General features: G+C 42.5%; 1 protein-coding gene and 1 pseudogene across 2 annotated transcripts in view; one reads left to right on the plus strand and one right to left on the minus strand.

Moving 5' to 3' along the window:
- RNF10 (ring finger protein 10) overlaps nt 1-24,558 on the minus strand; it is a 30,700-nt gene that overhangs the window by 1,868 nt on the left and 4,274 nt on the right. For both annotated transcript variants that reach the window (XM_087857278.1, XM_045791559.2), the window contains exons 2-14: nt 20,729-20,925; nt 15,271-15,470; nt 14,026-14,116; nt 11,932-12,116; nt 11,710-11,846; nt 9,573-9,733; nt 8,020-8,145; nt 7,515-7,776; nt 7,167-7,300; nt 6,033-6,150; nt 5,692-5,793; nt 4,130-4,285; nt 2,051-2,151 (exon numbers count right to left, since the gene is read on the minus strand). In XM_087857278.1, the coding sequence (XP_087713404.1) occupies nt 2,051-2,151; nt 4,130-4,285; nt 5,692-5,793; nt 6,033-6,150; nt 7,167-7,300; nt 7,515-7,776; nt 8,020-8,145; nt 9,573-9,733; nt 11,710-11,846; nt 11,932-12,116; nt 14,026-14,116; nt 15,271-15,470; nt 20,729-20,925 (1,970 nt within the window). The remainder of the gene's footprint in view (nt 1-2,050; nt 2,152-4,129; nt 4,286-5,691; nt 5,794-6,032; nt 6,151-7,166; nt 7,301-7,514; nt 7,777-8,019; nt 8,146-9,572; nt 9,734-11,709; nt 11,847-11,931; nt 12,117-14,025; nt 14,117-15,270; nt 15,471-20,728; nt 20,926-24,558) is intronic.
- Nucleotides 118-1,470, plus strand: LOC123788308 (small ribosomal subunit protein uS14 pseudogene; annotated as a pseudogene).

Consider the following 24,558-nt stretch of genomic DNA (forward strand, 5'->3'; position numbering starts at 1 on the left):
TTCTTAATTATTGAGGGCCAGTGTGAGTCCTACTGCCACACATGCCATGCTCAAAACGGGGGGAATTTTATTCCTGGAAAAATACCAAGAGACAAGCTCCACAAGATTCAAGTAGGAATGCCTTGTCCTAAAGTGAGGTACGATATTATTCAAATGTAGTTGGACTGGCAGAGGTTGATTTCAATGAATCATCTTCCTTTATCATGTACCACTCTGATGACCTCTTCCCTTGGTCTCTGGGCGTTTGGGATCCAAATAATATGGCATCTGAATCACCTTACTCTTAAAAGGTCATTAAAATATCTATCATCTATGTTTTATTCTTGCCAGAAATGTTTGAATGTTTAACCCGAATCTACTCATGAAAAAAGAAACCAACAAATCCAAACTATAGGACTCTATATATACAACAACTGGCCTGGATGCTTCAAAAATATCCATGGCATAGGAAGAAAAAAGAGAGAGAGAGAGGCTAGAGAAACTGTTATAGATCAAAGGAGACTACAGGGACTTGACAAATACATTCAACGAGCAATCTTTGACTGGACCTGACTGAAAACAATACAGGACCCTTGAGACAAATGGAGAAACAGAAATACATACTACATGAGGTATTCAATCAGCTGAATTTCTTTGATGTGGTCATGACAACTGTGGTTATACAGAAGCATTGTCTTTTGGGGGGCCACTTATCTCATATTTGGTGGTGAACTGTCATTCATGAGGTCTATAACTTACTTTCAACATAGTAAAACAGTAAAAAGAAAGCAAATACAGCAAAATGCTAACAACTGGTGAAAGGAAAGCATTCATTACGCTATTCCTTTAACACCTGTTGAATTTGAAGTTGCTCACCATTTAATGCTGAAAAAAACGCAATGGCAATAACACTTAGTTTAAAAAAACAACTTGAGCATTTGACATAACTCCTGAGAGCCACCCACGTAACTCTCACCTCTGAAGCCTGCCAGTTAATATTCAGGATTGCTCTCAATTTTTTCTTCCTCCTTGACTTCAGGACTCTCCTTACCAAAGTCCAGTTCCTGCTTATTTCTCAGCACACGCTGCCATTTGTTGTGAGAAACATCCATTATCACCTGCTCTAAAGAGCTGTTTAGCTAATGATTCCAAGCAAGCCCCGAAGAAGTTAATACTAACTCCTCACGGGGGTGCTTGGCAAGCTGTCCATCCACCTTCCTTGGTTATCTCAATGCAGGAATGCTGAGTGTTGGTTTGTTCTTTTGAAGATTATTAAGTGATCTGACATCCTTTTGCCTCGTGCATCCGAGAGCACAAGCTGGGTCACCAGCAGCTCTACCAGAGCCATCCGAGGAAATTAGCCAGGGTTCTCATTCCTGCTGCATTTGCTCAAACCCACACGGTCTGAGATGCGGAAACAGGGCCTCAGTATGTGTCACCAGTGTTTGCATCAGTACGCGGAAGGATACAGGCCTCAGTAAATTGGATTAAGTGAACTTCCTTGAATGGGTCATCCAAGAAACCTACCTTAATGCTAACTTGTTGTACATAAAACAAAAATACTTCAATTATTGGGTAGGGGGATCTGACAGCAAATGTCACTAACCTAGTGTTCCTCTAACCCAGCTGCCTAAGAAAGCTGGTCTGGCTAGTTATAGGACAACCAAGACAACCTTTCCCTTCCCAAAGTGAAGAGGAATGGTTTATTATATGTAACAGACACACACTACCTGAATCCAAGGTCCTAGAACTAGGGAGCAGCTAAAATTGACTGATGTCTCCCCAGCCTCTAGAACAGTGCTCAGTATCCAAGTATCTAATGATTTATTAAATAACTGAAGCTCTGATTCTCCCTCAGCTACTCTTGGCCTCTTTCCTTGGTAAGTCTATACAATAACATCTGAGACTAAATCCATGAGAGTTCCTCTTTAAAAAGCTTTCCATGATTATTACCATCCATGCAACATTAGCCTGTAAGTCTCTCCTTCACCAATGGAAAGATTTCCAGAAAGAACAAGCAGCAGAGTTCATGTTAGATACCTTTGGGCTGTTTTACAAGCAAAAGATTTACCTGGGCAAAGGAAGGGAAGGGAGAGTCTTCTTCCAGACTCCCAACGCAGAATGAAGGACTGCCCTGACTGGCAGTGGGTGACAGAGGGGTCAGCAGAAAGTCTGAAAGGAAACCAGAGACCTGATTATGTAAGTCAAGCTCCAAAGAGCTAGTCTGTTCTTAACAAGAGAGAAAAGATGAACCCTGAATCAGGTCTGGATAATTACCAGCCCCACCTCAAAAAGCAAACCTAATCCAGTTTCAACTCTGCCATGTTCTTATAAAGTCAAGAACATGGTCCACTATTCACACTAGTGATCTAGGGAGAGAAAAGTGTAGTAGTCACAGTAATACCAGAAAGCATGGCAGAATCTATTCCCACACTAAGAAAAACCCTTTACAAAGCAGCTGACTCTCCAGGCCTAGGTACTGGGGACTATCATGGACTGGTTTTATGTGAATGAAAAAGTTCCAAGAAAAAGATAAAATGTAATCAGGTCAGCGTTTATGTTCCGGCTAGATGTCTCTGACCTGGGGATATTCAGTGAGAATACAAAACACACACACACACACACACAGATAAAATCCAGTATGAAGATGCAAGCTTTTCCTTGGTACTCCCTAGGTAATAGTCGTCTCCAACCTTTCCGACCTAGAGTTGAGCATTTCCCACAGATTGACCCACTGCCCTATCACTGCTGGGAGGGAAGGGCCTATTCACTCTCCCAGCAGCAGGGCCTTCCGCAGTCAGCCAGGACTATTTAGCACTTTCATTCCTAGCACCATGCAACTGCTCTTGCCTGAGTACATTAAAGCCCATTCCTCAGAAAAGCCGGTATGTGAAAGCACACGCGCACGCGCACACACACACACACACACACACACCAGTTTTATATCATAGATGATGGAGTCAACGTTCTGCCATATTCCTCTGTAGAGCAGCTCTCTCCTTAAACTAGAGCATACTGTTCATGCGCACCGCCCTCAAGATGCAGGTTCCAGTCACATTCCTGTCACTAAGCCCCTGCCTTAGCCTCAGGCTCCTAATCTGCATAGGATCATGAGAGAGTCACCAAGAGTTTTCAATACTCTGCTCTGGACATTTTATTAAAACGGCTGGCAAAGAAATAAACTTTAATTATCAAAAACTATCAGCCAGGTGGATAAAGATCAGAAAAGATAGCTCTTTAAAATCATAATTAACTCTTAAATGTTTAATTCCCTGACACATTAATACATTCTCTCTATATAAGAAAAAAAGTATTTTTAGAAGGCTAAAGACCCTTTGAACAACCTCTGAATCCTCACTCCCTAGAGTAAAACACCATTACCAGTTTAGAACATAATCTCAGTATTTTTCTACACATTTAGATATATAAACCCATAATGAAATGCTATTTTTTATGTTTTTCTTTTAAAATCCACAAATGTGGGATGCCTGGCTGGCTCAGTTGGTAGAGTATATTACTTGATCTCAGGGTCATGAATTCAAATCCCACATCTGGCATGGAGCCTACTTAAAAAAATGAAATAAAACCCACAAGTGGTATCATATTTTGTCTTGTTCTACAACCTCCCTTTATCTTAACGGTCCACCCATTAGTTCATGAAGACAGCTATTACCCTCTTCAATAGATGTAAAGTATTTCACAGTATAAATACTATACAATTCAGCCGTTAACTTACCACCAGGCTTCATAGGCTTCCCCCCATTATAAACAATGCTACAGTAAGGAGACACGTACAAAGATGCTTAAGCATACGAGGGGATTATATCACAGGTACAAGCTAGAAATGAAACAGCTCAGTCACAGGGAAGAATCTAAGTTTAACTGGCTTGCCGTATGAACTGCCTTGAGGTTTTGAGATTTTTTAAGAAAACAGCAGGGTATAAAGTAGTCAGTACAGCCAATAAGAAAGGTCAATCAAATGGCAAAAGTCTGACGTATCTCAGGAATATATTAACTACCCAAAGTAATGTTAGTCACTGAAAGATCCCACCATGCTAAGTAGGACAGAGTTGTAAATTCAGACACCAGGGCTTTGCTTAAGGTCTGTGGCTGGTGGCCAACTTCACTCTTTAAATCCCAACTCATTTACCTGCTTGGGAACCTGGACTTCTGCTAAGAGGAGAAAGGGAGAGGGCACCATGGCCCTCGGTGCTGGTGGGACCCAAAGCAGAATCGGAGGTGCAGGTATAGGAATTGAAGGCAGGAAACTGCTGTAGATTCTCTAGGGGAATGTGGACTTCCGGGTCTGCAAAGAAAAGGTGAGAATGGGAGGCCCATTTAGAATATTCCTCCAATCTCTTCCAACAGTTGAAGTCAATATGAATCCCCCAAGGGTCTAAAAAAAAAGAGATGTGAACAGAAGCTTTAAAACCCAAATTTAGGGGCACCAGGGTGGCTCAGTAGGTTAAGCATCCAACTCTTGATTTCAGCTCAGGTCTTGATCTCATAGGTCTTAAGATCAATCCCACCTTGGGCTCTGCCCTCAGAGGAGAGAGTCTGCTTGGGGATTCTCTCTCTCTGCCCTGCCCCATCTACCAGCCCCACCCTGCCCCGCTTGCCTGTGCATGTGCTTTTTCTCTGAAATACATAAATCTTTAAAAATAATAAATAAAAATAAATTACAAATAAATAAAACCTTTGTTCTTAGCCAGATGATACACGTGGGGCTTAATTCTATTATTCTATATACTTGTCTTTGAGTATTTCCATAATAAAAAAATCAAAACAAAAAGCCCCTGTTCCTAGAACACCAGTTTTTCAAACATTTGGGAAATGTGCCAAATATAGCACTGAGACCCCAGCTATACACTTATTCTAGTTTAAGAAGTAAAAAAAAGAAATTTTTTTTAGAATTTGTAAAAAAATTAATCATTTGAGACACAGAGAGCATAAGCAGCGGAAAGAGGGAAAGCGAAATGCAGACTCCCTGCTGAGCCGGAAGCCCAACACAGGGCTCGATCCCAGGACCCCAGGATCATGACCTGAGCTGAAGGCAGAGGCTGAGCCACTCAGGCGCCCCAAAAAAATAAAATTTATCTTTACCATACTATATATGGTCAAAAACAGTGAAGTCTTTTCCCTAGCTGACGACTCAAGTCTCTGTTTTCTGGAGGATAAGTAGGCCCTCATGTCACACTAATCTCCTGGGTTCAATGAAGCTTATGTTGGAGCAGCAGATCAAAAGACTCTGTACTTACTGGTACGACAATCTAACCTGCATTTACTTCCTAGTTTGTCAAGTCTTCTACTATATCAGACCCCCTTGGCAGACATGCTATGCTAGGTATAGATGTCCCCTTTAATACAAAGATGGGATCAATGTACCATCTAGAGTGCACAGGAGACAATTATCCCCTAAATTCAGCAGATCTCCAATTCTCTTCCCAGAACATGTTTTTTCATCCACCACGCCAAGGATGAATTTAATCTCATCCCTTATTAAGAGCGATGAGCTTTGACTCGCATTAACCCACTTAATTCTCAAATAGGCCTATGAAGCAGGTACCGTCATGATTCACATTCAAGAGTTGAAGAAAACAAGTGGCAGGGCTGAGATGTGAACCACGCAGTCTGGCTCCTGGGCCCGAGCACTGAGCCTCTCTACAATGATGCCCGGCTGTACTAGTCAACTACAGGAGCTCCCGAACTCACATTTGCCCTGTTTCTTGTTCTCCTCCATCTCAATCCTGCGCTCCCGGCGGCGTTCCTCCCGAGCCTTCTTCTGGCGCTGACGCTTCCTCTTCTCAATGTCATCTGTGGGTTGGTCAGATGGTGAGGAGGCAGACCAAGGACAACCTGGCCATTAACTCCTCCCAGGTGACTAGTAGCTAAGGCCACATAAGGAGACAGCTGGACTGCATGAATGGATGGAGTGTTTCTGGAGGTTTGGAGGCTCATGATGGAGCGCTCCTTAGTTCCTCCCACACTGGGTTTCCAGTCAGAAGAACCCCTGAACCCCACTAAGAAGAGAAGCACAGTACGTGCATTCTTACCTGAGAATATCTCTAGGGTTTCTTTAGAGACCACAGGAGGCTGCAGAGCCAGTTCACAGATGCTGAACTCACAGGTGAGCGGCAGGTGAGAGAGGTATCTATGGCGCTGTCGAACGTCCTACCATGGAAAAGGGACCAAAACTCAACTAACACCGGGCCGAACCCTGAGAACAGAGATTCCCACCCCAGACAGCCAACAGTGCACACACTCACACACAGCACCGGGGCTCAAAGAGCAGTACTCAAGTTATCACCATTTTGGAAAGCCAAACAGAAACTGTCAATTAACATACAATAAGGTAGAATGAGCAACCAAAAGCAGTTTTTAGGTTTGTGCTGCAAATGAATAAATTGAGCCTGGTAATAAATAATCTAAAGCTGATCAGCTATTTCTGATTTTCTGGGGCCCACAACTAAGGGAGGAGAACAAGGGGAGAAAAAAAAGTATTTGATGGAAAAAACCCTGGGATCCACGGACAGAATTAATGATAACTGGGAAGGCAGATAAAGCAGATTTGCCTATGAATAAAGGTTGGCCCGGAACAGTAAAAAAAAAAAATGAAGGCCATCAATTTAAGTTTAATTTTCTTTTCCATTCATTTTCTGCATGTTTGATGAAAAGTTTATGGTACTCAAAGAGTCTCTAATTTTGAGGCTTGTAACAAACTCCTCATCAACACAGGGATAACTCCCAAAGGGTAAAAACTCACATATGTAAATTACCAGACAATAATTAACAGGTATCTGCTGAGCCAAAAATGTGTTTTAAGTTTGTATAACCTAGTGTAGAGGCTCCAAGAACTTTTCAATTCCTTGGACATTTTTCCCAAGCCGTAAGGAAAGAGAAAAACAAACTCATCTTGAATGAAAGTGGGAGACATCTATATTCCCAAGCCACAATAAATGAATCTGTGAAGCAGAGAGCAGTGGTGACTAACAGAACCCCCGCATGGTAAGGGAGCACCACTTAATCTCTAAAAACATTGCGGGCATCATCAGTGACAAAAACAGACTTACAAATACAAAGGCTACGATCCCTGAAGGATTGGGAGCATGGGCTGGCTAAGCCCACATCAAAGAGAGCAGGTTGATGGCACTCTGAAACTGCGCCCCTCGGGGCAGGCAGGACCTTACCTCAGACATGGAGTAGCCGGCGATCTCCACCACTACCGCCGAGATCTTCTCCGGGCTCTGCTCCAGGCTGCCGTATTCCCTCACAAGGCAGCGCACGTTCACAGGGTGCAGGAACATGTGCTGCCCGTCCTCCGCTGAAGACAAGCGACTCTCTCACACAACAGTCTTGGCCAGTCCGCAAGAGAGGGCCCCCCATACAGCTAGGCCTGCCTCTCCCCCCCCCAAGGCCGAAGGCGCTAGAGACCCAAGCACCCACAACTTGCAGCAATACCTCCTTCTGCTAAGAGGCCAAGTCATCTTGCTGAAACCTCTCTATGGCAACCCAGCCCTCCTCTCAGGGACACTCACCTTGGTAAAAGTAGTAACAAGGAGAGCTGCTCGGGTGTGTGAAGCCTGGCTTGGTGACGGGTTCCTGCTGGCTGGACTCAGTACAAATGGTCCCCTCTCCCAGACTGTCATCTGCTAACTCTGAGTCATCACAGGCCTCAGGCTCTGGTTCAGACACTGCTTCCTCTTCCTCCACCAGAGGGAGAGCAAGAGGACGAGGAGAGCCCAGAGAACAAACTTCGGTGGTCTCTTCATCAAAAGCAGACAGGTACTCTAGCACACCCTGTTGGGACGAATTCTACATCAACAGAAAGTACAAGTGGCAAAGATAGGCACCAGAACCAAGTTCTCTGGATGTTTTTCTGAGCTGTCACATTCACTGATTTAACATCCCTGGGTAAAGAACTAATAAGCACACAGGAAATACTCCTAGGTCCCTCCTCTTCCCACAAACACCCGCGCCTACCACCTCAACAGCAGCACTGAGGAATGGCAGCCATTTAGTCTGTAACAGGGACACACCAACCTTCCTGGGTTGAAAAACGGACTCCTTCGCCAAGGGAGCCATCAGCACCAGTTGTTCCAGAGCAGGCACGACACCAGGGACCTTCCTTCTGCTTTCAGTCAATCCTGACAGAGCCTCTTCCCGAGTCTAGACCACAAGAGAGAAGACCAGAGAAAGCTAAGCTTCAAGGAATACTGAGTTTGGCAAGGGTTTACAATGGACTCTTTCGACAGGAGCATAAGTTAAAAGGCAACAAGACCCAATGGGAAGAGTGCTCCCATCCCCCCCTTGCTGCTTTTTCTCCGTAGCATTCGTTTCATCTAATCCTATATATTTTGATTATTTATTTTGACTATTTTCAATCTTGGTCTTAGAACATAATTGCCAGGGGTGTCTGGATTTTAAGTACTTAAAATCCTCAATCTTAAAAGGAAACCGGGAACAAACCGCACTTGGTATCCAAAAGGGATGGTATCCTGTTTAGACTCTGTGACAGTGACCATGATAACACTACACAAAAGCTTCCTGAACAAAAATCCAAGAACACAGAACTAGTCTTGTTTTCACAAGCTACACTTAAAGAGCCCCAGTGCAAGAGGCAGGAGTTTGGCCAAGCCCCACCTCAACCTGGACAGCTCTACTTCTATACAGCTTTTCTTCTCTGAAATGCATTTGAACAAATCCTCTGCATTATAGGGGAAACAAAATTAAAATACACAGTACCCTGCTAGAGGAGGACTCAGAAAAGACAGGAATTCAAATACCAGCTTCACCTCTTATTAGTTGTATGTCCTCAAGCAAATTACCTTACCTAACCCATGACTCTATTTCCTCATCCATGAAAGGGGAAAGTTGTATCTATCACACCAGGATATAACGCTCAAGTGAGATAAACATAAATACAGTACCTTCACACAGGGCCTGTCACATGCCAATCACTCAAATAAACAAGGGCTTTCATTGCTCTAATTAAGACCTGTAATTCTCAAAACATGGTCTGAGGATGAACAACATCAAAATCACCCTGGAACTCATTAAAATGCAAATTATTATGCCTACTGAGCCCAGACTTGACTGAGTCCACCTCTCAAGGTAGAGCCCAACAACCAGGGATTCTGATGCCTATTAAAGGGTACAGAGCTTAGGAAATACTGTATTTGGGGAATTCCTGCTGCCCCGAATCCTCAGCAGACATTGCTAGGACCTGCTGGATAGGCCATACTACTTTCTTCAAAATGTCCCTCAAATAAAACACCTCTAAAAATAAAGCCAAGTGTTTTCTTAGGGAAAAAAGCCTACCTTGCTTAACTAAGAACACAGCTAGTCTAACAGACTTCAGTGAATCTAATTAGCTATAAGATCATTTTAACTTCTTCCTTTCAGCTCCAGAGAGCACTTAAAAACCACTAGGTCCCCCCCCAAAAAACAAAAAACACTAGGTCAGCCCTTCCCTCCCCTCGCCAAATCCCAAAGAAAACTGGTTTTTTTTAGCCTTTCCCTGTTCATTATCTCAAATGTGGGACCGAGGTAACTTATCCCCACCGTCCTATCCTGTTCCCAGTGCATCGTCGTACCTTGAGCTCCTGGATAGCTGCCTCAATAAAGCAGGACTCGGGAGTGTGCTTCTCCTCCGCCAGCTGCTGCTCTAGAGCTACCTTCTCTTCCTGAACCACCCGGCGCAGCACCTGCTCCTTAGAGGCCAGCAGCAACTTGGAGTACTGGCTGTGCTGTTCATCTACAGAAGTCAGCAAGATCACAAAAATGCAACATTCAAAGCTTGCGACCACGTGGCTACACAGGAACTTTTACACACAGCTTTTTCCCCTAAGCTGTAAAGATGGAGTAATTTAGCATAGTTTTCTAAAAATATTTAACAATGACCTTAATACAAGATTTCTAACTCTGACCCCATTTTATAAGGAATCTAAGAAAACAAAAGATGCAGTAAAAAATTTAGCCGAACAATATTCAATAATAACATCATCTGTAATATCAAAAAGGCTACAACCAACCAGTTAAGTCCAATAAAAAAGAAATAGTTAATGACATGATGGCATATCATTAAAGAGAATTTTGCAGACATTAAAAATGGTTTTCTGGGGCACCCGGCTGGCTCGGTTAGGAGAGCACATGACCCTTGATCTCCGGGTCGTGCGTTTGAGCTCTATGTTGGATGTAGAGATTACTTAAAATAAAAATAAATAAATAAGCTTAAAAAAATTTTTTTTAAATAAAAATGGATTCTGAGGACATTTACTGACATGTAGAAATACGTGAATAAAACGCAGACACCAAATTAGAAAATGTAATCCTAATCTCGCAAAAATATACATGCATAGAAAAAAAATCTACAATTTCGGGATACCTCTGGGTAAAAGGATCGTGGAGAATTTATTTACTTCACTTCCCTCCCCCATATTTTTTTGTGCTTTTTCAAAAGTTTAAGACAATGCTATCTTTTGAGAAACCCATGAAATACCATTTCCCCACCCTCCCATCCTAGTACCCACCCAGAGATAACCATCTACAAACTTCAATATGTATTCGTCAAATCTTTTTCTATACATTTATATACCCACGTTCATTTAAAGAAATAAGGATTTTCTATGAATAATAAACTCTAAGCTTTGTTCTGCATTTGTCATCCAATGTATGCTAAAATCTTTCAAAATATTAATACAGAGATCCAATTTTTACCTTCTGTATCGTGTTCCACAGTATGATACATCCTACTTTGAGTAAGTTCCTTATGGAACATTTAGTTTATTGTCAACTTCTACTACACTGTAACAAAAAATCCTTATGCATGCTCCGTGGTGCAAATCAGTTCCTTATGAAATGTAAGTATAAATGCTGGATCAAAGGTTTTGTTTGTTTTTTGGTTTTTCTTTAGTCTTACTTAAGTTATCTCTACACCCCATGTGGGGCTCAAACTCACAACCCTGAGATCAAGTGTCTCATGTTCCTCCAACTGCGCCAGCCAGGCACCCCTGTGCTTATTTTAAATACTTCCAAACTACCCCCACCAAAAGGCTGTATCGATTTATACTGCCAACAAGAACAACAGTACTCATCTTCCTACCCCTCCCAAAACCTGGTGTTACCAATGGTTTTTTTTTTTCTTTTTTTGTGTGTCAATCTGATAGACATTTTGATTTACATAACTCCCAGCGAAGTTAAATCTCTATAATTCTTGGGAAGTATTCCAATATCCTTTTCTGGAAAATGCTTTGCACATGTTTAGCCCATTCTTCTACTGGGTGGTTAATCTAATTTATAGGATACTTCTATGTCCTGCACGTTAATCTTTAGTTTTAAATGTGTAAATCTGGGACGCCTGGGTGGCTCAGTCAGTTAAGCGTCTGCCTTCAGCTCAGGTCATGATCCCGGAGTCCTGGGATCAAGCCCGGCACTGGACTCCCTGCTCAGCGGACAGCCTGCTTCTCATGCTCTCTCTTGCTCGCTCTCTCTCGAATAAATGAATAAATAAATCTTTAAAAAAAAATTAAAATATATATAACTGAACCATACTTGAAAGCAAGGGTTAAGCGACTCTCTGCAAACTCCCCTCTAACCTACCAGAATCCTAAAACTGATCTGGAAATGCTAGAAATGGCTTGCCCAAAGGCTCAATTTCTGATAGAAAGATATACTCAGTAGCCTTAAAGGATGTACCCAGGATTATTTACCCCCTAAGTTAACAGAACTCACCTCCTAGATGAATAGGATGGTCTACATTCATCCATTTGGATTTGGGCAAAGCCAACAACACCCCTTTCTCCCTCTTCATCAGCTGCATCGTAATGGTATCACCAACAACATACTGCCGTGACTCTGTGGCAACAACACTGTAACATGGACAAATATTTAGATGGAAAAGAGCAAGGAGTCAGCAGATGGGGATCTAATCTATTAAATGGGTCTCCATCTCACCTCTTGAGATCCTTCTTATGCACAGAACTGTAACAGATGGGACATTTACTCCAGGTCTTCTCACTCAGTGAAAGGTAGTGCAGAATGCATGCCCAGCAGAAGATGTGTCCACAACGGGTTATCTTGGCTGCAGTAGGTGGATATAGGCATATTGGGCAAGATGGCACTTCATGGCTACAAATGCGCTGAAATAAAACAGCAGAAGTTACACTGCTTTCAAACTGACATGGCACTGTCAAAGTTAAAGTCTCTCCTCTCCCATCCCCAACCCTGTACATCTCTACTCAACCCATCTTCACAAAACTGTTCAAAATGCAGGTATATAAAAAAAGCAGATATATAATAACACTTTAAGTAAATCATTAAGTAAACCATAATAATGGATTAATATAATAACAAGGGGCACCTGGGTGGTTCGGTCAGTTAAGCATCACACACTTTTTTTTTTTTTTAAGATTTTATTTATTTATTTACAAGAGAGCATGACAGAGGGGGAGGGTCAGAAGGAGAAGCAGACCCCCTGCTGAGCAGGGAGCTCCACAGGGGACTTAATCCCGGGACTCCAGGATCACGACCCAAGCCAAAGGCAGTCGCTTAACCAACTGAGCCACCCAGGTGCCCCATAAGCATCCCACTCTTGACTTCAGCTCAGGTCAGGATTTCAGGGTTCTGGGACCAAGCCCCACCATCAGGTTCTCCACTAAGCACTGAGTCTGCTTGTCTACTTCTCCCTATCTGCCCCCCTTCCACATGCACACAAGTGTGCACGCTCTCTTTCTCTAAGTAAATCTTTAAAAATATATGTTATATATAAACATATATACGCACATATGTAATAACTACACAACAGGTATTTTAGGGGTTCCACGAAGGGAAAAAGTGACAGAAATCAATGTATGATCCCATTTTTTTTTTTGAAAAATTTATTTATTTGGGAGAGAGGTAGAGATAGTGAGAGAGAACACGAGCAGGGGGGAGAGGGAGAAGCAGGCTCCCCGCTGAGCAGGAAGCCTGATGAGGGACTCGATCCCAGGATGCTGGGATCATGACCCGAGCCGAAATCAGACACTTAACCAGTCGACTGAGCCACCCAGGCGCCCCTATGATCCCATTTATAAAAATAAGATTTATATGTACACATACTATACAAAGGCATAAAAAAGGTCGAGAAGTAATGTACCAGTAATTTTCCAACAGAGAAGTCAATGAAACTTTCACTTTATATGCATCAATTTTTTTTTTAACCAATGAATATAAAACTTAGGTTTCATAGGACTTCCTTGTCATTCTCTGATGATTTTATGACTTTTCATACTTAATGGGAAGCCAGACTTTGAGGCCTATAGCTTTGAACAGTATTCCATAACCCTAAAAGCTAAGAGCAGCAAGGGAATACCCAGAGTTCCTAACTTCAACAGAAAACAAAATGCAGCAGTGGCTTAGACGGCAGTGCGGCTTAGTGGCTCATTCACCTGCCACAAGACTGAGGCCGAATTTGATACTGATTACTACAAATGGCTACTGATGAAGACATGTCCATGCAATGAGCCCATCCTAGGTCAGGTGGGTAACCAGAGTTCCTCATATACTTCCCTGGTTACTTCTTCCCAGGAGAGGTCGTAGATAGGACTACTTTTATAATTTTTATTTTTATTTATTTTTTTTTTAAAGATTTTTTTATTTATTTATGGGACAGAGAGACAGCCAGTGAGAGAGGGAACACAAGCAGGGGGAGTGGGAGAGGAAGAAGCAGGCTCCCAGCCGAGGAGCCCGATGTGGGGCTCGATCCCGGAACGCCAGGATCACGCCCTGAGCCGAAGGCAGACGCTTAACGACTGCGCTACCCAGGCGCCCCTACTTTTATAATTTTTAGATGAGAGTCCTCCAATTCCCCAATCCCGCAGGCCAGCCAATTAGAGAGCACAAAATGAATTCCAGGAGAAATCAGGACTGACCTCTAGGGAATGTCTACAATGCAGCCATGCAGAAAAACATATCAACAGTGAAACCAGCCAACAGCTGCTGTGTCAACATGGTCCATTTCTTTAGTTCTCGCTCCCACTAACGGCTTACAAGCTTAGCTGAACTACTCACCACTTGTTCCACAAAGTCCCAGTTGACTAAGATGTCAGGATCAGCAAAATGAACTGTGTAGTCTTGGTCTTCAGACACTACAAACTGGCAGCTGGAGACAGGGAAAAGAGAAGGAAAAGGCAGACTGTCAGAACCCACCAACATGCCATCAGCAGGAAGTCATTACTCCGTTTTAGTAATCGGATACTAGCCATTAGCAGTCACAGTTTGTGAAGCGCTGGACTAGGACTTCGGCCTCAGTTCTCAGCCCTGGCTCTGCAGGAAATCCAAAGACTTGGCAAGTAGAAGTTTAAATCCATGAACTCTGTTTCTTCTGCTTCCAAGCCCAGCCAAGCTGCTGTAGGCCTGCCCTGAGCTAAAATTAACCCAGACTGTGGCTCCATCAATCAGCAGAAAGCCAGATGTCCTCCCTCCCTGTGAGAAACCCACACACACACACAGCTAATCTTAAAGGCAGCAGAAAGACTATTTTCAATCATTTGATTACCAATTTATATAAAGTACTAACCAGTTATTTCAGTCTAGATCCAAGGTCAAATCTTACATTATAACTAATGACACACAAAAGGAAATAAGAGAATCAGTATTTGAGCAAATATATGCCAAACACTTCAACCCATCATCCAATTCTCCCTTAAGTAATTCTCCTCCTTTATAGGGAGAAGCTGAGTCTCAAAGTTGCTAAGCAAATTACCCAAGGTTGAAGGCCAAAATAAAATTGAAATCTGGGTCCAGTTTCAAAGCAAACACTTTTACTACCTCATCATGACAGTAAAGCATTATTTAATTTTATCATTGATATATTTATTTAAGCATTATATTCTTTTAAGCAGCAAGAACACCCACTTGAAAAGCTGTTTTTCAACACTTGCCCCCCCACCAAAAAAAAAGAGAGAGGAGAAAAAGAACCAGATCAACTCCCTTTCTACCTCTCTCCAACAGCAGTTTAAAAGCAGCTTCTTTAGGGGCGCCTGGGTGGCTCAGTCAGTTAAACATCTGCCTTTGGCTCAGGTCATGATCCCAGGTCCTGAGATCGAGCCTTGCGTCGGGCTCCCTGCTCAGAGGGGAGTCTGCTTCTCCCTCTCCCCTTCACCCCACTTGTGCTCTCTCTCTCAAATAAAAATTTTTAAATAAAATAAAATAAACTTCTTCTAAAGAAATGAAATAAAATAAAAGCTGCTTCTCAGCTCCAGCAACTGCCCAGAGGCTCAACTGCATTTTCCTCCTAAGAGTACACATACTCACTTGGCCTGTAAAAAGAGTTCCTTGTTAAAAGGCTTATGCCCCCACTTGTTCCTTTTTCCCCAGCTGCCATGTCCACTGCCTTCAAAGTGACCCGCCTGGCCACGGGGTTCAAAAGTGAAATTCAACAAGTGGTTCAGATTGATCTTCTTCGGACCAGAGAACTGGGCAGGGCTAAACTCTGCCCTTTGAGCCTCTGCTACCTAGAACAAGAATGAATAAAGTATTTCAGATTATTACTGATTTATAGCAGAAACTAGCACAACCCCTCCCTCTACATGGCTTAAAATACTAACTAAATGAAACACAGGCTTAAAGTAAACAATCTTCCTAGGAGAGGGTAATACAAAAGTCCACCTAAGATGTGGATGGGAGTGGAGAGGGGGACCAGAGCCTTTAACATACAATTAAACTGTTCAGCCTGCCCTGTGAAAAGGCAATTAACCATTAAGTGACAAAACCCAACATGAGTGTCACCATTAAATGACAAAACCCTCTAGCTATCCTGAGGCACAAAGATTTACTTACTGGATTAATCTTTTGACAGTCCCATAGGACTCCTACACCCTCACTCTTATTAGCTACTTGTTCTTTAGTGTTTTTTTTTGGCAAAAGAGAGCCTGTGGAACTACACTCTGGAGGCGGGTTGCAGGCAGCTGCTAACTGCCATGGGCTTCAGGATCCTGCCAGAGACCTCCTAAGACACACACTGCTATTCATTGTTAATTAAAACTGACAGAATTAGAATATGTAGGCACACTACCTCTGTGTCCAGAAATAAACCCAATCAGCAGATTCAGAAACAGTTTAGAAAGTGGTAAGAAACCACATGGGAGAAATACCACTGCACACAAAGATGGAAGAAATATTTGGCCACATACAATTATTTCTTCTGAATGTATAGTAGGAATTACTGGGTCAAAGGAAATACAAATGTAAGGCTTTTGCTACTTAGTCAAATTTAGAGTTTAGTAAGCAGCACCTGCACAGACGTCATAAAGAGTACAGGGGTACCTGGGTGGCTCAATTGGTTAAGCATCCAACTCTTGATTTCGGCTGAGGTTATGATCTCAGGGTCGTGAGATGGAGCTCCACCATCAGGCTCCACGTTTGGCACAGAGTCTGCTTGAGACTCTCTCCCCCTCTGCCCCTCCCCCTGTTCAAGCTCTCACAATAAATGAATGAATGAATGAATGAATGAATGAATGAAATCTTTAAAAAACTCTTAAGAGTACAAAAAGGGATATGGTGAAAGATACCTTACATTGCAGAGGCAACCAATATCCTATGCATACAGACCACAGTATAAGACCCTTATGATTAAGTACAGTGGCAAACCATAAACAAATCCTTTCATCTCAACAACAGATCCTGGGAGACAATACCTCCCACTTTTATGTAATCCACCCCAGGAAGCTCATGACTTCCAGGTCATCTGTTGCCTCTCATCCCCTGGACGCTCATTTCTATGTGGCTCTGCTATCCCCTCGTCACTCTTCCACCCCCAATGCCCCAACCCTACATAAGAGCTTGTGCTCACTCAACAAAATCCTCCACACCTTCAACCTTCTACCATCCATCACCTTGCTATCCTAGCTGCCGCACCACCACCCTCTCCAATACTGCCCATCACAATTCCTGATAAATTTTCCTTCCAAAACACTGACCTCTCAGTTCCTTGATCCTCACCACCTGCGATTAACCTGCCCTCCACTCTACCTCAGGCACCGATTTCCAAGGACATACCATCTAGATCAGTGCCATCCTATACAGCAATTACTACTGGCCAGATGTGGCTACTGAGCACTTGAAATGTGGCCAGTGCCACATAATGAAACACCATTTTAGCTATACTGGGTAAAAACATAAAAATTAATTTCACCATTTCTTTACTTTTTTAATGTGGCAACTAGAAACGTTTAAGTTATTTATGTGACCTGCGTTTCTACTGGACAGCACTGTTCTACATCTAGACCATTAAGGATAACAATCACACCTCTTCCACCATCCTAACTTTGAGCACCCAACATGCAAGCAGCAACTCCCTCCTTTCCTAGCTTGTTCCCTTTAGTCCTGATTCCAACAATTCTTCAGCCCCACTGGGATATCCTAACCAGTGAGTCAACCCACCCCTACAATTTTCTTTCCTTACTTGGCCTAGATCCTATGGTCCACTACCCCCTTCTCTTTGTCATCTTTACTCACCTGACAAAACCTTCCCCTGATTAATCCAACTACTCTGCCTGTATATTTCCACACCAGCACCAGACAGTTATACACAAGAACACAACCACACCACACCGACCAGTCTCACTGAAGTTGACCCTTAGGCTGCCTGGCAATATTACCACAAGCTGATGACATTTCTGTACCCACTTAATTCAACAGTCACCGACAACTCTGTTCCTCAAGGCTTCCAAGGCTCCTCTCCCAGCTCGTCTTCCATGTTTCACTGAGACAATAAGAGCAATCAGAAAAGAATTCCTACATCCTCCTACCAGTACTCTGCCTTCCTCTTGTTACTGAGAATGAACTGGCAAGCTCCTCTCTAAGCCAACTCCTCCATTGTACACAAGATCCCAACTCTTCAAGTACTCAAGGACACGGTGACAACAATTCTTCCCCTTTCCTTTGCATCATGTTTGCCTCGTCACGGGACAATCCCATTACCAGAGATATCCTGTAATTTCTCTAACTTTAAAACCTTTCGACTTCACACTCCCTCAAGCTACTGCCTCACCTCACTGCTCCCCTTTAGGGCAAAGCCACCAGAAAGTACTGTCTGAACTTGCTGTTTCTTCCTCCCATTCTCCCATTCTCTCTAAATCTATGCCAATCGGCTTTTTGTCTTCACCACTCCACCAAAGCAGCTCAAGGCCAACAACCTACCTTCCTATTATCAAATCTACTGGTCCACCGAAGTACCTTCCTATTAATCTACTGGTCCACTTTCAGTACTAATTTTCGCCTATGGGCAGAGGGCAAAACTAACCACTTTCTCCAAATGGCTTTCGATTCTCTTTCTCCCTTTTTGCTGATGCTTCACGTGCTGACATGGGCCTCAGTCCTTAAATCTATTCCCTTTCTGCAGCACTCACTCCTTAACAGTTCCACAGCTGCGAACACCAAATGCATGCAGACACCTAGCTCTAGCACAGGTCTCCTCCTTCAACTCCAGATCCCACTAATTGTCTCTCTCTACTCAGAAATCCAGTAAACAACTTCACACAAATATGTATTTCCAAAACGAAGTTCTTTATCTCAGTTCTCCTTCCCTCCCCACCACCCCCAAACCCTGTACTTCTCTGGAAATCTTCCACACGTTGGCATATGGTATCTGAATTGGGCTCCTGCCAAAAACATTCATTTTTTTCAAAGTCATTCATTTCTCTGCTCAGACCCCGTATCTAACATATTAAAAAAAAGTCATGTTGGCTCTACCTTCAAACATCACCCCAATGAGAACGCCTCTCATCAGCTATCACTGTTTCAAAGCTTCCATCACTCTCACCAGAAATATCTTGACGGCCTCCTAACTAACCTCCCTAGTTCCACTCTCCCCTTTAAAACTCCAAGTCAGATTACGATACTTTTCTTAAACCCCCCAATAGCTTCCCATCTCTCTGAACAAAAGCCAAAGTCCTGCAAGGCCCCACATGATCTGACCCCTCTTTCCCATTCTTCAGCTTCATTTCCTCCTCCTCCTCCTCCTCCCCCCCCCCCAGGGTAGCCTACTTGTTTTACCTCAAACAAATCAAAAACATTACCACCTCTGATGGCTTGCTGCTTGTGTACTTGCTATTGCTTCTAGCTGAGACACTCGTCCCCAAAATTATATCGTGTGCTTCCTTGCTTCATTCAGGACTCTACTCAAACTTCACCTCCTCAGAGCGGCTTTCCTTAGGCACATTCTAAAACTGTACCCTTGGGGAGCCTGGGTGGTTCAGCTGGTTAAGCGTCTGCCTTTGGCTCTGGTTATGATCCCAGGATCCTGGGACTGAGCCCCACATCAGGCTCCCTATGCAGCAGGCAGTCTGCTTCACCCTCTTCCACTGCCACACCCCACACACTCACGCATGCTCTTTCTCAAATAAAATCCTAAAACATTAAAAAACAAAACTGCACTCTTTGTTACTCTCTATCCCTAACTCTCTCAGTCTACTTTTCGTTAATTCAGTAAGCACTTACTTTTGGATTTATTATACAGATGACGCTTGAACAGTGCAGGCGTTAGGAGCACCGAACCTCTGCACAATCAAAAACCAATGTATAACTGCTGACTCCCCCCAAAATTTTACTGCTAATAACCTACTACTGAATAACATAAACAACACCTGTTTTATATGTTATAGATATAATACGCTGTATTTTAATAATGAAGTTAAAAGAAAATGTTATTAAGAAAATCAAAACAGGGGCACCTGGGTGGCTTAGTCGGTTAAGTGTCTGACTCTTGATTTCAGCTCAGGTCATGATCTCAGGGTCCTGGGATCAAGCTCTGCATAGGCTCCGTGCTGCTCGGCATGGAGTCTGCATGAGCTTCTCCCTCTCCCTCTCCTTCTGCCCCTCCCCCTGCTCACACACTCTCTCAATAAATAAAATCTTCAAAAAAAAAAGAGAAAATCAAAACATATTTACAGTACTGTACTGTATTTATTTAAAAAAAAATCCACATAAGTGGACCCATGCAGTTCAAACCTGTGTTGTTCAAGGGTCAACTGTGTAATCATTTATTGTCTCCCTAAACTAGAATATAAGCTCCTGAGGGACAATACTCCACTCAGTATTATATTCCAAACTGAATGGTATTTGATACACAGTAGAGGAGAACTAAATTTTTGGTGAATGCATCTTCCATAAATACATTAAATCTGTCTTATTCTATAATGGTTACAGTATGGAACATTCAAACAGGAAGATAATTTAACCAGTCCCTTGATAATTTAGGCTCTTTCCTAGATTTTGCAGCTACCAACAATGCTACAGTTAACTCCCTTGTACAGAAGTCTTTATGGACTTACAGAAGGATACCTAAGAAACTCCTAAAATCAAGAGTACCTGGGACTAAGGATATAGCATCTTCCATTCTGCTACATACTACAGGGCAAATGTCATTAATTAACCGAAGTCACTTTATTACCTAAATATTCAAGAGGTACCTCTAATTCAAGAGTGATGATAGAAGGACTATAAAAAGTAAGGTACCCCAAATTTGCTGTAATTTCTCACAATGCAGGGCTATGATGTCTTCTTCCTCCAAGGAAATTTTCATAACTTTCAAGGGAAGAAAGGAGGCAAACTTCCACACCTAGTTAATCCTCAACTATTCAAGACTGCTTTGGTTATTTACTCTTCCATCTCTTTCTCTCCTCCTCCCCAACTACTGATAAACCCGGGGGGGGGGGGGGTTCACAGCTCATGCTGCTTCCTGTTCTAGAAAGACCATTCTTAAATTCCATACCTCATCTCGTCTTCCACCATTAAAAGAAGAGCTAAAGGCTTTGCTGCTGCCGCCGCCCCTCTGTGGAGGCATCTTGTTAAAAGTTTTGCTTTTCTGTGAATTGGAGCGACGGGACTGGTTGCTAAAATTTTCATTTTTGGGATAGGAAGGTTCACGTTTGCGATTAAAACGCTTGGATCCACTTGAGTTCTTTCCATCTGAAAGCAAGAAATGCAAAGAATCAGTTAAGAAATGATACACAGGGCTCCCGGCCGATCAGTTGGAAGGTCATGCGATGCTTGATCTCAGGGTTGTAGGTTCAAGCATCCCCATCAGGTAGACACTACCTAAAAAGGTAAAATATTTTAAAAATAAACAAATAGGGGTGCCTGGCTGGCTCAGTCAGAAAAGCCTGTGACTCCTGATCTCCAGGTTTAAAGAAAATAAAATCTTTAAAAATAAGAACAGGGGTAAACAGGCCCTTCCACAACCTCGAAGAAATCTGGGTTTGGACCTGAGCTTTGGGCAAGGCATTTCATAGTAAGGTGGTTCTTATTTCTGCTTTTTATTCTTTTAAAGATTTTATTTATTTATTTACCTGAGTGGGCAAGTGACAGAAAGCGCGCAAGCGAGCACGAGCAGGGGGAGAAGGAGAAGCAGCTGCCCCACTGAGCAGGGAGCCTGATGCGGGGGTTCATTCCAGGATCATGACCTGAGCAGAAGGCAGACGCTCAAAAGAACCGAGCCACCCAGGTGTCCCTACTTCTGTTTTTTAAATGACAAAGCCTAAAGGGTCCCTCCTTCGGGAATCATACAAATGCAGATCAAACCACCTAGATTCTCAGAGCACCACGTCTGTCTCTCTTTTTTACGGGGTTTAACCACTGCTCTGATAAAAGTCCATTTAGATTAAGTGATAGAAAAGGGAACAGCCTGGGGCACCTGGCTGGCTCAGTCCCTACAGCAGGGAACTCTTGATCTCTGGGTCCTATATTCAGGAGCCCCACGCTGGGAGTGGACCCTACTTTAAAAAAAATTTTTTTTAAGTAAAAAAGAAAAAGAAAAAGGGAACAGCCTGTCTTACGGAAAAGTATTTTATCTGGAAGCAGGACAGAAGACATTATTCTCCTTAAATTACTACAACATAGCTAGATTCTACAGTGCAAAGGCTCCGCCTGGGCCCTAGCAGGTACATTCAAGAGGCATAAAAGCAAAACAATATTTACAGATACACTAGATGTCGAACTGAGAAGCCATTAAATTGACAAAACAAAAGAAGTTGAGTTCTAAGAACGTATTAGATCTGCATGAGTCATGTCATATCCTTTAAAAAGTACTTCTTGGAAAGCCTAGGTGGCTCTGTCAGTTAAGCACCGACTCTTGGTTTCAGCTCAGGTCATGATCTCAGGGTTGTCGGACCGAGCCCTGCGTTGGGCTCCAAGCTCAGTACGGGTATGCTTGAGATTCTCTCTCCTTCTCCCTTTGCCCCTCCCCATGCTCATACTCTCTACCTCTAAAATAAAATCTGAAAAAATAATTTTCTTAACTGTATTTCTTGCTTTTTTGCCCTCCAGTTATAAGAATATATATTCAATTTTGAAATCTGGAAGAATAATTTAAATTTGCCACTATCCACAGAATACCAGCTTAACACGGTGCATAATTTCCTTTCGCTCTCCATGTCATACACTTGCCACATCTTACACAAAATGACAAAAAAAATATACTATTACTCCATGAGCATTTTCATTAATCTCTAGTCTTCAAAGCATGATTAACGGCTGCATTGTCTACCATATGCTTAGAATATAACCAATCTCCTACTGCTATATATTCAGGTGGTTTCTGGGTTTTGCTAGTTAGCATTGGGAGCCTCTTTATATAGAGGCCTGTGTGTATGATCACGTCAAATTCTCAAAGTGAAATCAGCAGACTGAGTGTGATCATTAAAGCCTTTTATGCATTCTCAAGTTGCTTTCTAAAACCATTACACCTATGTATTTATATAGTAACAACACCAGAACAGAGAAAGTCTAGGTCACTACATTATTGACAATGCAGAGTTGAATACACTTTGTTAAAATGAAGGGTCAAAATTCTTGTTTTAAATTTGACTTTCGCTGACGAGTAGCAACAAATACTTTTTCAATCTGTTGACCATTTGTATGTAAAGAGCACTTGTTTGTATTCTTTGCCCCATATTTTCTACTCAGGGGCTGAACTGCATAGATTATTTTGTCCCAAATTGAAAAAGGAATCCTGACAAGACACATTTAACATGTGCCAAAGTTTACCAGCTTTAAAAAAAAAAAAAAAAAAAAAAGGAAAAGGAAACCTGAGAAGTACATACACCTAAATAACTAAAGGTGGAAGAGGTCCCCAAATTAGTCTTTGGACAAAAAGACTACTTTATCTTTCTTATCCCTTTGCCCATTCCATGTTGTCTTTTTTTTTTTAATCTCAGAATAAAATTTATTTTTTTTTTAAGGATTTATTTATTTGAGAGAGAGAGAGAGAGGGAGAAGCAGACTCCCCGCTGAGCAGGGAGCCCGACCTGGGACTCCATCCCAGGGATCATGACCTGGGCTGAAGGCAGGCACTTAACCGACTTGAGCCACCCAGGTGCCCTCAGAATAAAATTTATTTTAAGAAGATTTCCATCCTTAGATTTGTTTATATTCACTCCATGTTGTCTTATTTCAACATGGAAATCTGACCAAATCAAGCCTGCATACTAATTTAATGGCTTTCATTTAAGCAGAAACTTAGAACGGAAGTTAGGAGACTTTCAATGAAGAAATCCATTAGGCTTACGCTCAAACTTCAAGGGAGTGGTGATTTACAAAGCCAAAAGGATTCCCCATGAGCCTCAGAAACTACTTAGATTTAGGTAAAGCCAGATTCTACATTCAAACAAGAAAGTTATATTTTCATTTCTTCACTTATTACCACACAGGCAAGGAAACAGTTTCATAACGTTTACAGAAGTGCTCTCTGATGGACAGGGAACTGCTCATTTCTAAAACAGATTACAACACTGACCACACATGGATCCACGATTTTAGTTGCTAAAATCAACTCCTTCACCTTGTCTTCCCCTTGCCTAAGGGTATGAAGTTAGATATCTGAAATGAGAGGCTGGCTTTTATCTCTAGACCCAGGCAACAGGCAGCTAAAGACTGAAGGTACAGTCAAGCCTGTGACCCAGAGATAAAGTTCAGAGTACTGTTTTTGGGATGTCTTGTAGACAACTTGCCAGGACACACACATGAATAACGTGGGGGTAGAATCTGTCCTCCTATCTCTGAAAGGAGATAGCAATGAAGATGATCTGCTTCAGATTTTGGAAAGCAGAAAAAAAGCCAAGTTCCTAGCAGAAACATATTCTCTCCTACAAGTTTTAAATTTCCAAGGGGGTGGTTCTCAATCCTAGCTGCACAGAATCACTCGCAGAGACTTTTAAAACTGGATGCCAGGGCCCAAGGACCCAACCCAGACCTAAAGAATCAGGAGTCCCTAAGGAAGAGCTCCACACATCCCTATTTTTAAAAAAGAGCCTCAGGAAATTCTGATACACAAGCCAGAGCTGAGTACAACTGCCGAGAACTACTGTGAAGACACATTCCAAAATGGACAGGACCATTAGTTAAATGGCTCAAATCCAGAACTCAGGATCGCAGAGTCAACAAGAGACTTGAAAACTTAATCCAGTGTCTCAGTTCTTCCACATCTCCCTAACAGAAAAGTCTCTACCAAATAACACATCTCCGTCTTTCCCCCATTGCCAAATTAAAGGCCACAAATTTTTCACAGTGAAGTAATGTGGCATCATCAACATTTCTAGCTCTAGT

Source organism: Ursus americanus, chromosome 30, assembly GCF_024610735.1.
Source record: "Ursus americanus isolate L20-20 chromosome 30, mUrsAme1.1.p, whole genome shotgun sequence".
Classification (NCBI taxonomy): Eukaryota; Metazoa; Chordata; class Mammalia; order Carnivora; family Ursidae; genus Ursus; species Ursus americanus.